Source organism: Nyctereutes procyonoides, unplaced genomic scaffold, assembly GCF_905146905.1.
Source record: "Nyctereutes procyonoides isolate TBG_1078 unplaced genomic scaffold, NYPRO_anot_genome, whole genome shotgun sequence".
In the NCBI taxonomy this organism is placed as follows: domain Eukaryota; kingdom Metazoa; phylum Chordata; class Mammalia; order Carnivora; family Canidae; genus Nyctereutes; species Nyctereutes procyonoides.
Window position 1 is genome coordinate 10,512,805 of NW_026575031.1, and position 14,724 is coordinate 10,527,528.

General features: G+C 42.3%; 1 protein-coding gene across 3 annotated transcripts in view; it reads right to left on the reverse strand.

The window, feature by feature from the left end:
* Positions 1-13,042, reverse strand: part of FRMD5 (FERM domain containing 5) — a 312,961-nt gene extending 299,919 nt beyond the window's left edge. For all 3 annotated transcript variants that reach the window (XM_055316881.1, XM_055316880.1, XM_055316879.1), the window contains exon 1: positions 12,923-13,042. In XM_055316881.1, coding sequence (XP_055172856.1) covers positions 12,923-13,024 — 102 coding nt within the window. In that variant the 5' untranslated portion in view covers positions 13,025-13,042. The remainder of the gene's footprint in view (positions 1-12,922) is intronic.
* Positions 13,043-14,724: the final 1,682 nt, after the last annotated feature.

The following is a 14,724-nucleotide window of genomic DNA, read 5'->3' on the forward strand; positions in this document are numbered from 1 at the left end:
TTATCAATTATTTCCACTCTCCCTAAAATTTCACCAACTTCAACTGTCCACAATAAAGACTCTCCTGGCCATAAGAAGTGCCCCCGCTGTGTAGACCCAGTCCCTAAATACTGACCTGAAGTTACAGTACAGGAAGAGTCTCGTTGAGTCTATTTATCCATTAAGAAATAACTGCAAAAAAGTTAATAGAAAACTCTAAACATATAATACTCAGTCCAGCCCCAAGAGATCACTCTATATAATACAGATTTTTATTTGTTTATATTATCTCAAATTCCAGTTAACTAAAATACACACTATTGCCTTAAATGATAAAATTAAAGGATATGGATCACATTATATTTCAGTTATGTTACATATAACTGTACCTTTTATAAACACCTCCCACCACTACCAACAGAAAGTGTGGCCACTACACAAAGAATTTTACCATAAGCAAAGGTATAATAGTGATGGCAATTAAAAACGGTGATAAGAGGGGACATCCGGCCAGCTCAGTCACTGGAGCCTGCAACTCTTAATGCTGGGGTCATGAGTTGCTTTAAAAAGGGGGGGGAGGGGAAGGGTACTTGGGTGGCTCAGTTGGTTGAGCCTCCAACTCCTGATTTCAGCTCAGGTCATAATCTCAGTGTCGTGGGCTCTGTGCTTAGTGTCCCTCTCCCTTTGCTCCTCCCACTAGCCCCCACACACTCTCTCCCTCTCAAATAAATATTTTTAAAAAAGAATGGTGAAAAGATTAAGTGGCTCTAAGCATAAATTAGCATAAAGCAAAGGAGATCATAAGAGATGCACAGAAGAGCTATGGTATGAGATGATAAGAAACAAAACTATAGAATTCAGGAAGTGAAGAGAAAGTTTTCCTTATTATTTTCTTTTCTTTACGATTTTATTTATTTATTCATGAGGGAGAGAGAGGCAGAGACATAGGCAGAGGGAGAAGCAGACTCCCTGCAGGGAGCCATTCAATCTCAGGACCCCAGGATCACACACGGCCTGAGCCAAAGGCACTCAACCACTGAGCCACCCAGGTCACCTTATTATTTTCTCTCAACCAGAAACTAAAGATATTTTATGTAAGATATGTTCTTAATAGCAATAGTCCATAATGTCTTATAATGACACAGTAAAAGGTCTAACTTGCAACAGTATCATTATATTTGTGTCTTTAAAATAATCAGTCTACTGTACCCAATATCCAAAACTGGAATATGGGGCAACCCGTGTGGCTCGGCGGTTTAGCACTGCCTTCAGCCCAGGGCCTGATCCTGGAGACCCGGGATCAAGTCCCATGTCGGGCTCCCTGCATGGAGTCCGCTTCTCCCTCTACCTGTGTCTCTTTCTCTGTGTCTCTCATGAATAAATAAAATCTTAAAAAAAAAAAACTGGAATATGAGAAGTGTGTTCTCTTTTGCCATACAAATTATTAGAAAACAATTCTTAGACATGCTTTCAGTACTGTGGGTACTCATTTAAATAAGCTTATCTAAATTATCTAAAGTGTATTTAAAAATAAGCAAAGTATTGATCTTTCAGATCAACTGCTTATAAAATCTGACACTGCAATAGTTGGTTCAGTAACCTATGTCCTGAAGCTAGATCAAGCCAACTTCCACTTTTTAAAAGACCTGTTTCATATAATGTTAGAATCTGAAGCTAAGTATAGATTAACTTGCTGTAATACTAGGACTACCTTATTTTTTTTATCAGATTTTTATCTCTCAACACCCAAACTTCTTCTGAGTGGCCTCGCAAAGAGCTGATGGGTTATTTTGTTGTGCAGGGATGACAGTGTACTGTGAAATTGCAGGTTCCACATGCCTTATAACATCCCAGGCATCACTGCCAGTCCATAGTATCCTTCTGACTTACAAACTTCCAATTCCATAATAACTCTGGAGGATTCTGGATTTTTTTCTAGAGGCAAAAATCTGAGAGAGGGCAGGCTGGATGTTTTCTTCAACTTAAATTATCCCCTAGAAGTACTTGAGATCCTTAGATGAATTAATTCTGCTTCTTTATAATCAATGTTCTTACTACTTGGCTCATGTCTGACAAAACAATCATCTTAGTGGCATCTCCAGCCTAGAGTATATGGAATCCTCTGGTACTTGTGAAGCCAACTCTTCACTTGAGTGTCTTCAAAAATAGGGTAAGGCCCAGACTAGAGGCCTCAGACTTAAATCAGGCAATACGGAAATAAGGTTTTGCACCTGCCTGGAGGTCAAGGATAATTTGCCTGACTATGGAGGGCCTGAATGGACTACCAGACTATGAAAGTTCAAATGATTTGGCTTTTTCCTACTACAAGTTCAATGAAAGTGGCCAGACATTTGAGTGTGCCCTGGGGCATGCTGTTTTGATGTACCACTATTTCTTTCAGGTTTTAGGCCTATGGGCCTTTGCTAATTTCTCTGGCTCCCATAATACCACTTCACAGCAAGCCTCCTTAATCTCTCCCACAAAGTGGAGTGCCTGTATTGTCAGTCATTCCCCTATTCATCAGTCTTTAAACTACCCCTTCTTTTTCTCTTTTTCCAGAGCAAAATAACCTATTAGCATTGGCATTCTGCCGAACATTGATTGCCTAAATGCCAAACCATGCTTTCCTGCGGGTTCCCATCCCCAAAGCTCTAGTCTGGCATAGTGTGGAATGTTCAAAGTGCACCCTGGGTCGGGCTGGGAACTTCAGGGCTGGCAGGCAGGGCTTCACTGGGGAATCCAGGGAAGCATTGCCCCAACCTCTAGAAAAGTGATTTTGATGGCCACTTAGGTTTGGGAATAGAGATGCAGAAATTGTGCCTTTTAGGGCTCCACTAGTCACATTTCTTAACTGTAAATACACCATTTAGGCTGCACTATATCAGCCAAAAGATTTTCAAACATCAGCTGAATGTTGGGATTTGATACTTTCTTTTGTGTAGATAAACTGATGCCAGAGATGAGGTCCCTTGGAAACAAAATTCATATACATAGTTACTGCAGCCACAGAATTAAGATTGATACATGAATCTACCCTTTCTTTATATGATGCCATTGCTTTGTGAAGAATCGTAATTTGTGTTGTACGCTTTTGGAGTTAGATTTAATTCAACACCAGTTTTCTGTTTTAGTTTAGACTAATTCTTTCAAGCATGTCAAGAATGATTGAAATTTGCTGACAGCAATCTTTCCGAGGCAAGTATATTCTATTATTTGACTCAACTGTACCAGAGTAATCCAGATAAACATAGTAAAGACTAAATATATTTGGCTTTACATTTTTAGCTTTCTTACCTTGAAGTAGCCTGCTGTTACCTCAGCCTGGAATGCCCTTTACCCATCCCCACAGCCCATTTTCTGCTGTTGGCAATCTTTCATGACCTAGTTCAAATCTCACCTCCTTTGAGAAATATTTAGTAATTTCGAGTCCCCCATATTTGCATTGCCACAGCATACAGCCTTGTCTTAGCACTGAATTGCATGACATTTTTTGTTTGCTATTTACATGTTTGCAAATAGGGGCCTTCCTACATTCTCAGTGCCTTTTTTTTTTCTTCATTCTCAGTGCTTTAAGTTGTGAAGACGATTTCTTTGAAAAACAGTATAGAAATATAAAATAATCATTCTTTCTAGGTCAGAGAAGACAGAAATAAAAACCAATAAATATAAGGGCAACAAATCAGAATGATGACCTGTTGTAGAATCTTTAGAATCCTGCCCACTTAAAAATGGTATGCATATCTGCAAATAACCTTTTATCTTATGAGGGTAGAGAATCAGTTAAGGCCATTGAGAAATGAATCAAAAGTTAGAAATATAAGATTCACTGTTGGCCTCTTCCTCTCCTGCACTTTTTATACTCAACCAATCAACAATACTCTTCACTTTTACCTACTAAATATCTGTGTGACCCAGTACTAGTGATTCTCAAACCTCAAAAAGCATAAGACTTACCTGGAAAACTTGTTAAAACAGACTGCTGAGCTCCATCCCCCATATTTCTGATTCACTGGGGCTGCAGTAGTGCCAAAAATCTGCTTTTGTAACAAGTGCCCATGTGAAACTGATGGTGCTCATCGAGGAACCACACTTTGAGAACCACTGCTTTAACTCATCCCCTACTCCATTCTCCTTGCTTCTTAACAAGGTTCACAATTTCTACAAAAGGAAAAAAGCCCCCTGAGTTGTGACACAGTAAGATGGCTCAAACAAGGCATAAAAATAGCTAGGTTTGGTCCTGATCTAGAATGGGTTTCCTTTGGTAGGCAGGGGTTGTTTAAGGCTTTGAAATTATCTTTAACATACAGGAATGAGTCCTAAAGCATTTCTAGAATGGTCCAAGGCATCTCTAAATACAGACCAGCAGATGAGGTCATAGTAATGCAAAGAGTCAGAAGAAGAGGAGGGGGAATGAAAGCTATAATCACTGTCAAAGGGGTGTTTTCTGTAGACAAGTGAATGGAGCTATTGTACACAAACTCAGTGGTTGCCAAGCATGTGGCCCAATTATTTTGCCTCTATGAGCATGGCACGGAAGGATCTCCTTAGAGGATTGAATTCACACAAGTTGGTGTTTAGTATGACAGTAGAAGCAAAAGCCTGAAGAATCTGAACTTTACAAGTTCCTGCTTTCCAAACCTAGGATAGGATACAATTGGGTTGAAAAGATACGAAAGTCAAACACCATAGTACAGCAGAGCAGCCCAGATGGCGCATCGGTTTAGCGCCGCCTGCAGCCCAGGATGTGATCCTGGAGACCTGGGCTTGAGTCCCACGTCAGGTTCCCTGCATGGAGCCTGCTTCTCCCTCTGCCTGTGTGTCTGCCTCTGCCTCTCCCTCTCTCTATAAATAAAATCTTTAAAAAAAAAATTGTAGGGGATCCCTGGGTGGCACAGCGGTTTAGCGCCTGCCTTTGGCCCAGGGCACCATCCTGGAAACCGGGATCGAATCCCACGGTGGGCTCCCGGTGCATGGAGCCTGCTTCTCCCTCTGCCTATGTCTCTGCCTCTCTCTCTCTCTCTCTCTGTGTGTGTGTGTGACTATCATAAATAAATAAAAATTTTAAAAAAAATTGTACAGCATTTACAGTTGGTGAAAGACCAATAAGAGAATCTTCCTCAAAATATTAACAATGAGGGACGCCTGGGTGGCTCAGTGGTTATGCGCCTGCCTTCAGCTCAGGGCGTGATCCTGGAGTCCTGGGATCGAGTCCCACATCAGGCTCCCTGCATGGAACCTGCTTCTCCCTCTGCCTGTGTCTCTGCCTCTTTCTCTCTTTCATGAATAAATAAATAAAATATTTTTAAAAAATATTAACAATGAGGATCGCAAGGTGGCCTTGGGCAACAAGAGGTCCACAATTTAAATCTAGGGAGCCTCTAAGATAAACTGCTCTCCCTACTCTATCTTTGGCTCTACTGATATTTAAAATATTTGTACAGGGATCCCTGGGTGGCGCAGTGGTTTGGCGCCTGCCTTTGGCCCAGGGCGTGATCCTGGAGACCCGGGATCGAGTTCCACATCGGGCCCCTGGTGCATGGAGCCTGCTTCTCCCTCCGCCTGTGTCTCTGCCTCTCTCTCTCTCTCTCTCTCTCTCTCTCTCTCTCTCTGTGTGTGTGTGTGCCTATCATAAATAAATAAATAAATAAATAAATAAATAATAAATAAATAAATAAATAAATAATAAAATATTTGTACAAGTTTTAAAAAAATTTTTTTTTATTTATTTATGACAGTCACAGAGAGAGAGAGAGAGAGAGGCAGAGACACAGGCAGAGGGAGAATCAGGCTCCATGCACCGGGAGCCTGACGTGGGATTCGATGCCGGGTCTCCAGGATCGCGCCCTGGGCCAAAGACCGGCGCTAAACCACTGCGCCACCCAGGGATCCCCTTTGTACAAGTTTAAAAAGTTGTATTGGCCACCCAGATCCAAGTCTTAAAGGAATGGAAAGTACACTTCAATGACTAGAATGAACATATAACAAGATGTTTTTGCTCTCTTAGGGAAACACCATTCTCTCCGGCAACATAGGAATGGAGATGCTTTAGTACTCTTCAGAGTTCTCAGCTGTGTGAGAGAAACATTCAGGTGGCTGACCTAAGCCCCAAGTATCAACCCCAGAAAACAGCGGCAACAACTGCCACCTGTGCTCCAGAAGAACAGCGTTCTCCTCCCTGAGCTCCACATAGGCAAAATACAGAAGCCATGAGGTTGCTGCCAATCCTCCATGATATTCACGTCTGTTGTACAAGCTCTGGCTAGGCACAGCTAAGGAAGAGCGGCCCACAGGAGGCTGCTCCAAGAAACAGGGTCTGCAGAGTCGGAATGTTATACACGAGACTATCAGAAGAAGAATTCAGCTTAAAATAGATCTAATTGGAAACAGGTTGGGAAGCATGGTTCTCGTCCATGAACCCATGCTTGCTTCCTCTTGTTTGAGCAAGAGGTTAGAAAATGAGGCTGTGAGGAGGTTTTATGTGGCACTTAGGGAAAAGGAATGAAATAAGTTTCTGTGGCTGTGGTGATCCCTATGCTCAATATCCTAATTCTGCCAGCTTTCCAACACCCCATGAAGCACTGCACTACACAGTATTCTTTTTTTTTTTTTTTAAGATTTATTTATTCATGAGAGACACAGGGGGAGAGAGAGGGGCAGAGACACAGGCAGAGGGAGAAGCAGGCTCCATGCAGGGAGCCAGATGCGCGACTGGATCCCAGGTTTCCAGGATCACACCCCGGGCAGAAGGCGGCGCTTAACTGCTGTGCCACCGGGCTGCCCCACAGTATTCATTTGATCTAAGCCCTCTAAACCTGCATTGATGGGGGAAGGGGAGACCTGAAATGCTTGAAATCCTAAGAGACAAACCAAAAAATCAAGGAGTTCTAGACTGCAGCTCCTCTACTAATTCAACAAAGGATAACTGTAGAAAGTTATCAGAGACCTCAAAGGCTCCATAAAATACCACATTTACATACCATACACCTCACCAGGGAGAGGGGCTGTAGAGCAAAGTGGCTTAGAATGGGATGGGTTGAAACTATAAAAAGCGTTATACAGTTAGAAAATTTTTATTGTTTTTCAGACACAAAAATACTAAAGTGTTGGAGTTAACCCAGCCATCATGTAGCACAAACAAATCAGAATAGTTATTGAACTACAACCATGTAAGGCACTGTCGTATAATTCCTAGCATTTAAAATTTATAGCTTCCTCTGACTTCTTAAAAATTCTAAAGTAGGGCAGCCTGGGTGGCTCAGTGGTTTAGCGCCACCTTCAGCCCAGGGCGTGATCCCAGACACTCGGGATCGAATCCCACATCGGGCTCCCTGCCTGGAGCCTGCTTCTCCCTCTGCCTGTGTTTCTGCCTTTCTGTGTGTCTCTCATGAACAAATAAATAAAATCTTTAAAAAAATAAAAATTCTAAAGTAAAATCTACCAGAAAATAGATATGAAAATAATGCAAAATATTTTACTATAGTGATTATATCACTTAATGTCTTGCTTATTTTGGGTTACACATTTCAATATCTATACATAAACCACTACAAACATAAAAATGACTATTTTTTGGTCTTCAGGTGGTCTGATTTTATCTTGGCAAACTTTTTTTAATGTGATATTAATGCTAGCACAGACATGATCAATGAGTCTCTGGGCAATGCAACAGAGAACTCAAAACCCACATGCTTTTTTATTATACGCTATGTAGAATTGCCTCATCTAGCATATTCATTCCAAACATTTAACAGAATGCAAATTCATACAAATACCCTTGAGTAAAATATGCAGTGGTGATAGTTTCTAGGTTTCTCTCGGATGCCACTGACACTTCCTTAAACCAAACTTTTTCAAGAAAAGAATGGGAGCATAAATATACATCTAGAATTTACCTTTTGTGCTAAAAAGTTGGTCTGCATTAATTTTATACAATGAACATTTAATAATACAAATTAAGAAATAGAATACAAATGCTTTCAAGATTCTAGAAGGCTAATTTTGGAACTTAGTTTCAAGAATTAGAGTCTGACTTGCTATTATAACAAATCCTGAGACACCATAATTATTTTTTAAAGCAAAGTTTAAAAAAAAAACAATATTCATGAAAATACAACAGCTTTGTGTTTTTCTGTGAATACAATTAATCTTAGTTCTCTAACAACATCCCTTTGGCATTAATGAAACTAAGGATTTTGCTTACCAAATATGAAGAAGTTCTTGGAAGAGACAAATCATGGTAGGTACAGAAAATAAATGCCCCTCTAAAGCCAAAGACTTGGTAGGATTGAGGAAAAGCAAACCTGAATTATTGAGTTTTAGAGAAGAGTTCTACTACAGAATGCAGTTATTCCAGACTTGAATTTCATGATTTCACTGAGATTAATCAGAAATCATTTTGTTAGATTTTATTTATCTATTTGAGAGAGAGCAAAAGAGAGCACACAAGCAGAAGTGGAAGCCGACTTCCCTCTGAGCAGTGAGTGCAAGGGGGGGAGGGGGGTAATTGATCCCAGGACCGGAGATCATGACCTGAGCCAATCAGAAATCATTTTAAGGAGAGGCACCTGAGTGGCTCAGCTGGTTAAGCACTCAAATCTCGGTTTCAGCTCAGGTCACGATCTCTGCTTAAGATTCTCTCCCTCTCCCTTCGCCCTGCCCCCATCACACACTCTCTCACTCAAATAAATAAAATCTTTTTAAAAAGTCATCTTAAGGGACGCCTGGGTGGCTCAGTGGTTGAGCATCTGCCTTCAGCCCAGGGTATGATGCTGGAGTCCCTGGATCGAGTCCCACATCGGGCTCCCTCCATGGAGCCTGCTTCTCCCTCTGCCTCTGTCTCTCTGTATATCTCATGAATAAACTAATAAAATCTTAAAAAAAAAAAGTAATCTTAAGGAGAATCAAGGCTTATTTTCAAAAAAAAAACAAAAAACAAAACAAAACCAACTTCTCAATCCTATTTTTGACTTGCTAGACTAAGGCACAACGCATATTAGTCTGTTATTATTTATTATTATGTTATTTTTAATGAAATTACCAAATAACTTTTTCTTTACTGTGAAATAAGTATTTTTATTTCCATTTTACAGATAAGGAAATTAAAGTACAGACAGGTGAAATAACTTAGAGTCAGAAGGAAAAGAGGAAACAAAGATGGGATTTAAAGGCAAAATGACCAGAGTTTAAATATAGCACAACCACCTACTAGCTTTAAGTAAGTTCCTTCATCCAAGTCTTTCATCTGTAAAATGAGAATACCACCTACCTCTCAAATAGTTGATATAAGGCATAAACAAAACACCTCGCAGAAAGAATAGTACAGTTAGCCATTCAAGAAACATCAGCTCTCCCACCAATCCACAAACCTATTTTCTTCAGCTAGTATAATGGGTGTATAATGAATCCATATGCTATTGTGACGTAAGTGAGAAAATAGCACAAGTGGGGCGCCTGGCAAGTACGGGACTCAATACATTTGTTCTCTCCCCCAATATTCCCTCCCTTATCATAGATCCCACAGTTACTGAATGGTTGAGCCACAGTCAAATCCATATCCTGGTTGCATTATAGAACTGCTTCTGTACACATGCATTTATGGTAGTACCTCATTTAACTGCAAAAATATATTTAACCTAGTCGCTTGATCAGTTGTTATTTTAATGTGTTCCCAGTAAAATCAAATTCATTTCTAGGGTAGCCTTATTTTTCAGTAATCAGAAAAAGGTGATTAATATTTCTGACTTGAAAATATGTATTTTTGATACATATTTCTACTGGCAATTCTGTAATGCATATTATTAATATTTTATAAACTATTACAACTCAAAAGATAGCTAAGAATCTATTAGGATATTATAGGTCTAAGCATTTACATGACTCCATTTGATATACTGAGTTCAAAGATATTAGGTAACCTTTTCATTTTTCCTATTTGTTCCAAGTAAAATAACAAAGTCGGGTAGTAAATGTGGTAAGTAAATGTAGATACTCATAAATGAAACAGATGTGTGAAAAATATGGACCAGATCTGCATTTATGAGGCAATGACCTTCAAAACTGGCAAGGAGCTATTAACAATGTTCTTCACAGGGGAGCAATTATATTACAACCCTCCCATGTATAATTTCATTTCCCATGATCTACAAATATATTTGCATATCAGAAAGAATAAAATAATAGTCTGGTAACTGTGACAACCTTCATTGAGAGGATATAAGCATTTTCCTTACCTTGATAATCACATTCTAAATGCCAGATCAGTATAACTGGTGCAATAAGAAAGGCAAGACCAATACTTTGACAGAATTACCTACAACTGAAATTTACTAAATATAGCTATTATGGCTCTAACCCAGGGTTACATTTCTGATTCTCTAATCCCCTAACTGTTCTCTGATTATCTCAAGGAGTACTGAAATCTTTCTAAAATATATACCTTAAAGAAAAATATGACATATAGTACTTTAAGGGAAAGGATTCCGAATTATCACCAAAAATTTTTTAAAATATACTATACCGTAATTCCTAAAATGTTAGGACTATTGCTTTAACCTAGCAAACAGTTCAGTTTTTCCCCATACAGATTTAAAAGACTCTACGTCTAATGTTTGACAAATAAGCACATGCACAAACACGCGCATGCACACACAGCAGAAATATGAGAAAGTTGCTAAGAAAACCTCAATCTCTAAAAGCTAAAAAAAGCTATATGCACAAAATAGTAATTTAACATAAGATCCTTTTTTTTTTTTTACATTTCCTCACATTGGGTAAAAACAAAAGTAATTCACAATACTTGTGCCAAAGATTGACAATATTACATAAACTTCAGAATTCCTGTTTTCTAATTTTCACTAAAGAATCACAACGCATATTCATCAACATGTCTAGACAGTGGACACTCACTACAGTATAGTGTCATGTTACACCAAGCTTAATTTTCTTATGTGGCCTATATTCTTATAACATATTAAATTATAATAATGTAAAATAAGACCAGCAAGAGAATAAACACAACCATAGTAAGACAGAGCAAGCATAAACCCAATAAGTCCTGCAGGACTTAAAAATATTTTTCTCAGTGATAATAAAAATTACCCACAACTATACCAATCAACCAACCTCAGAGGTTCCATTAACTGGGAAAAATAACTAGTTGTTTTATTTTGATACCTTAAAACCACAAGATTGTCACTAGTTGAGTGGGTGAACTGTTTCATTTGTACTCTATACCTTGGTAAAAGTTAATGACCTGCCCCAGAAATTTTATCTCACCATATACCCCAAAGTATTTTTAGGACTCACAAAGTCTGAATCTCACACTGCCCTTGATATGTTATCATGTAAAAGCTTTAAATTTTAAAACAAAAGGATAAAGACCTTAAAAGCTCTAGACAGTGTATTCAAACGGTGACCATGGCAAGTCAGTATCTTCTCCTCCCCCACCCAAAAACAAAAAAAGAACTGTACACATGAAGATATAATAGAAACAAAAAGTAGCATGCCATTCATTAAGGAAATAATACAGAACATCTATCATATTCAACTACAAAAATCCTTTCACTTGATGGCTAGCATCATCATGACTGTTTAATTTGCATTCAAGTGGCCTTAAAAAAGAGATTTTGTTCCCTTTCTCTGTCCTGGATCTTTGGCAGCAGTCAGCACTTATGCCCAGAGCTTGTTTGGGGAGTGGGAGAAAAGGGAAAGTGGAGAGAAGGCTGAACTGAGCACGGAGTCAGCAGAGAGCAGCTGCTCTCATCCACTACCCAGCGTCTTTCTCACACACCGCTATTTTCCGCTATTGAGCATTGTCAGCAAAAAAATAAATGGGGAGGGCGGGAGACAAAGAGGGTAGAACCAGAGGCCGACAGTTTTTGTCTGCTACATCTGAGGCGAGAAGCCCCCTCTGGTTTCTTGCTGCAAAGGCAAGGGATCAGGTGAGACCCCTCCGGGTCCAACTCAATTTGCTTCTCGAGAAAGAGCAGTTTCCGGCAGCGAGCGCAGGATCCTTCGGCTGCTAAACTAAACACCAGAGCATTGTCAGTGTTTCCTATCTCTGACTTTACAGAGAGAGGGCTGTGACTGCATTCCTGGGAAAGACTACTACTCCAAACGTGCCACACGGCAGTAGTGAAAACACATAAGAGGTTGTAAAAAAAAAAAAAAAATCTCTTCCAAAATACCAGGTTCTGAAGAAATGCTGCGAAGCATTAACGTATTGTTGGCGTTTTTTGTAAGTCACCGATTCTTTCTCGCCACGGCCAACCCTCAAACCTCTGGTACTTGTTGCTAAATCTTCACCTCACCCCACCCCACCCCCCCAAAAAATTGCCCAGCACGAGATGTGGGAGCGAAAGGCGGGAGGGGGGCCTAATCTCGGGAGCCCAGAGGACTGGTCTCCCTTCCATAGGCCACTCTGCATGGGCTGCGCGTTCACTTCTACCTTCTGAGAGCTCTGACTCACAGATGCTGGGGGGGGGGGGGTGATTATGACATACAGCATTATCCTTCCAACCAAAGATAGATAAGAAAAGCTGGCCAGCGGTCCTTGCCTGGCCAGAGAGCCAAAGCCTGCGCCCTCCGACGGGGCGGCCGGGGTAGGAGCCTTTCGCCCTGCCTGGCTGCCCCCGGACGCCCGCGGAAGATGCTCCCCACCCGGGCAGGCTCGAGGAGCCAGGATGGGGCGCCCTCACCCTGGGAGAGGGCAAGAAGGGAGCTGAGGGTCCGGGACCGAGGGACTCTCACCGCAGCAGCGCCGAGCGCTCGGCACCCCGCCCCGGACCGGGTCTCGGGCGGAGGCGCTCTGCACTGGGGCCGTCAACCGCAGCCAGAGACGGACAAAGCACTGGGGTCTGCGGCGACCCCGGGCGGCGGCCGCGGGCCAAGTTAGCGAGGCTCGGGGGCCGCAGGGGTCCCGCGGACAGGGCGGCGCGGCACTGACCTGGATGGTGCAGGTGTACTCGCTGTCGTCCAGCAGCCGCACCGTGCAGCTGTACTCGCGCTCCAGGCTCCTGCTGCTGCCGCTCATCAACCTGCTCAGCATCTTCCCGCCCGCCCGCCCGCCCCCGGGAGAGACGCGGCGGCGCTGCGGACCCCGGACCAGGCGCCCCTCAGCCGGGCAGCTCCGCGCGGGCCCCGGGCACCTGCACCATCACCCCAGCCGGGTCGCGGCCGCTGCCTCCTGCCGGCCCAGCTCCTCCTTCTTCTCCTCCTCCTTCTCCGCCACCGCCTCCCTCTAGCCCAGAGAAAGCGCCCCGCTCTCTCTCCTCCGCGCCCCACTCCCCATGCCCAGCTCTTGGGGCGGGGCCTCGGCCGGAGAGGGGCCAATGGGGGTCAGCGCGGCGGAACCGAGTGGCAGACGGCAGAGCCAATCGAAATACTGTACTGGGATGATGGACAGGTGACGGAAGCAATCACGGGAAAGCAGTCGGACAGAGCCTAGCGGGACCAGCCCTCTGGCGTCCCAAACTAGGGGCTCTTCTCTGCTCTGCGGTTCCTGTAGAAGCTGTTTCCCCTCCCCCGGGCCAGGTGTGGGCACCCGGCCGGATAAATGTCTGCTGCGTGGAATACGTTTAGGCTGGGCTTCAGGGGCCAAGTCCTACACTCTGCAACGCCGCGAGTCCCGCCCTCTGGGAGCAGGGGCGGTGCGAGATAACAATCACCGCACCTGCAGAATGCAGGCACCTTCCGCTCAGGACCAGGCTGCTGCCCCCACCTGAGCTATTTCCTAAATCGGCCCGACGTGCCTGTCTGCTCCAGCCCTCTTATTTTGGAGAACATCTGTTTTACAGGAGCTACTTAAGTAAAAGCGGTAGGGTTCGCACGGGTTTTTAAGTACCCAGGTTTAACCCCTAGGAAACCCTTCACTCTAACACCCTATGCCTCCCTTCTATTTTCAGAAGACAAAAGGAAGAGACTGAGGTGTGTTCCTTCAGCCAGTAGGGTGCAGAGGAATTGATGGGTCCTTTCCTTGCACCTTCAGAACTAGAATTACCATATTTTCAGACTTCATCAACCAAACACCAGAGTATGTCAGGAGGTATATGTCTCAAAGAAAAAAAAAATTGCTGCCCTTTGTGACCCCACATCTAAAGATTTTATGTTCTTTACGAAAACTTCACCAAGAAACATAATATTCAATATTGAGTGACTCAAAATTTGTTGATGGAAGGAAATGTTATATAAAAGAATCATATCAACATAACATTAATGCAGTAATAAACATATTAATTGAAAAATAACAACATATGCATAATTTCCTATTATTTTCATTTATACTGTTCTTGTTTATAGGGAAAACAAACACATAACAAAAATGAAACCCTACATTAACTTAGAAAACATCTGACCTTTAAAGTACGTTTTCCCCCCTTCTCCCCCACCCTCAGTCATATTTAAATGTGACCCTTGAAGGGGAGGGGGGAAGGGCAGAGAGGGTTCTGAACTCAAACCCCACTCTGGGCTTAGAACCTACTTAAAGTGTGCTTCTTCCCTAGTGTCCTTGGATTCCAATATTTCTCCCCATTTTTTTGCATGGGACCCTCCCCTACTTCAGTTATCACCTCAATAACCTGGATTGCTATCCTTATTAGTTGCATTCTCCTTTGTGGCATTCAATAGTCATAGGAGGTTCCACTTTTCAATGTACTACTGGAGGAGTTAAGAAACTAGAACAATGAGACAGATATTCCCACCATCAAACCGAATGTGAGTTCCCCTACTTTGTGGCCCCAGTATGTAGCC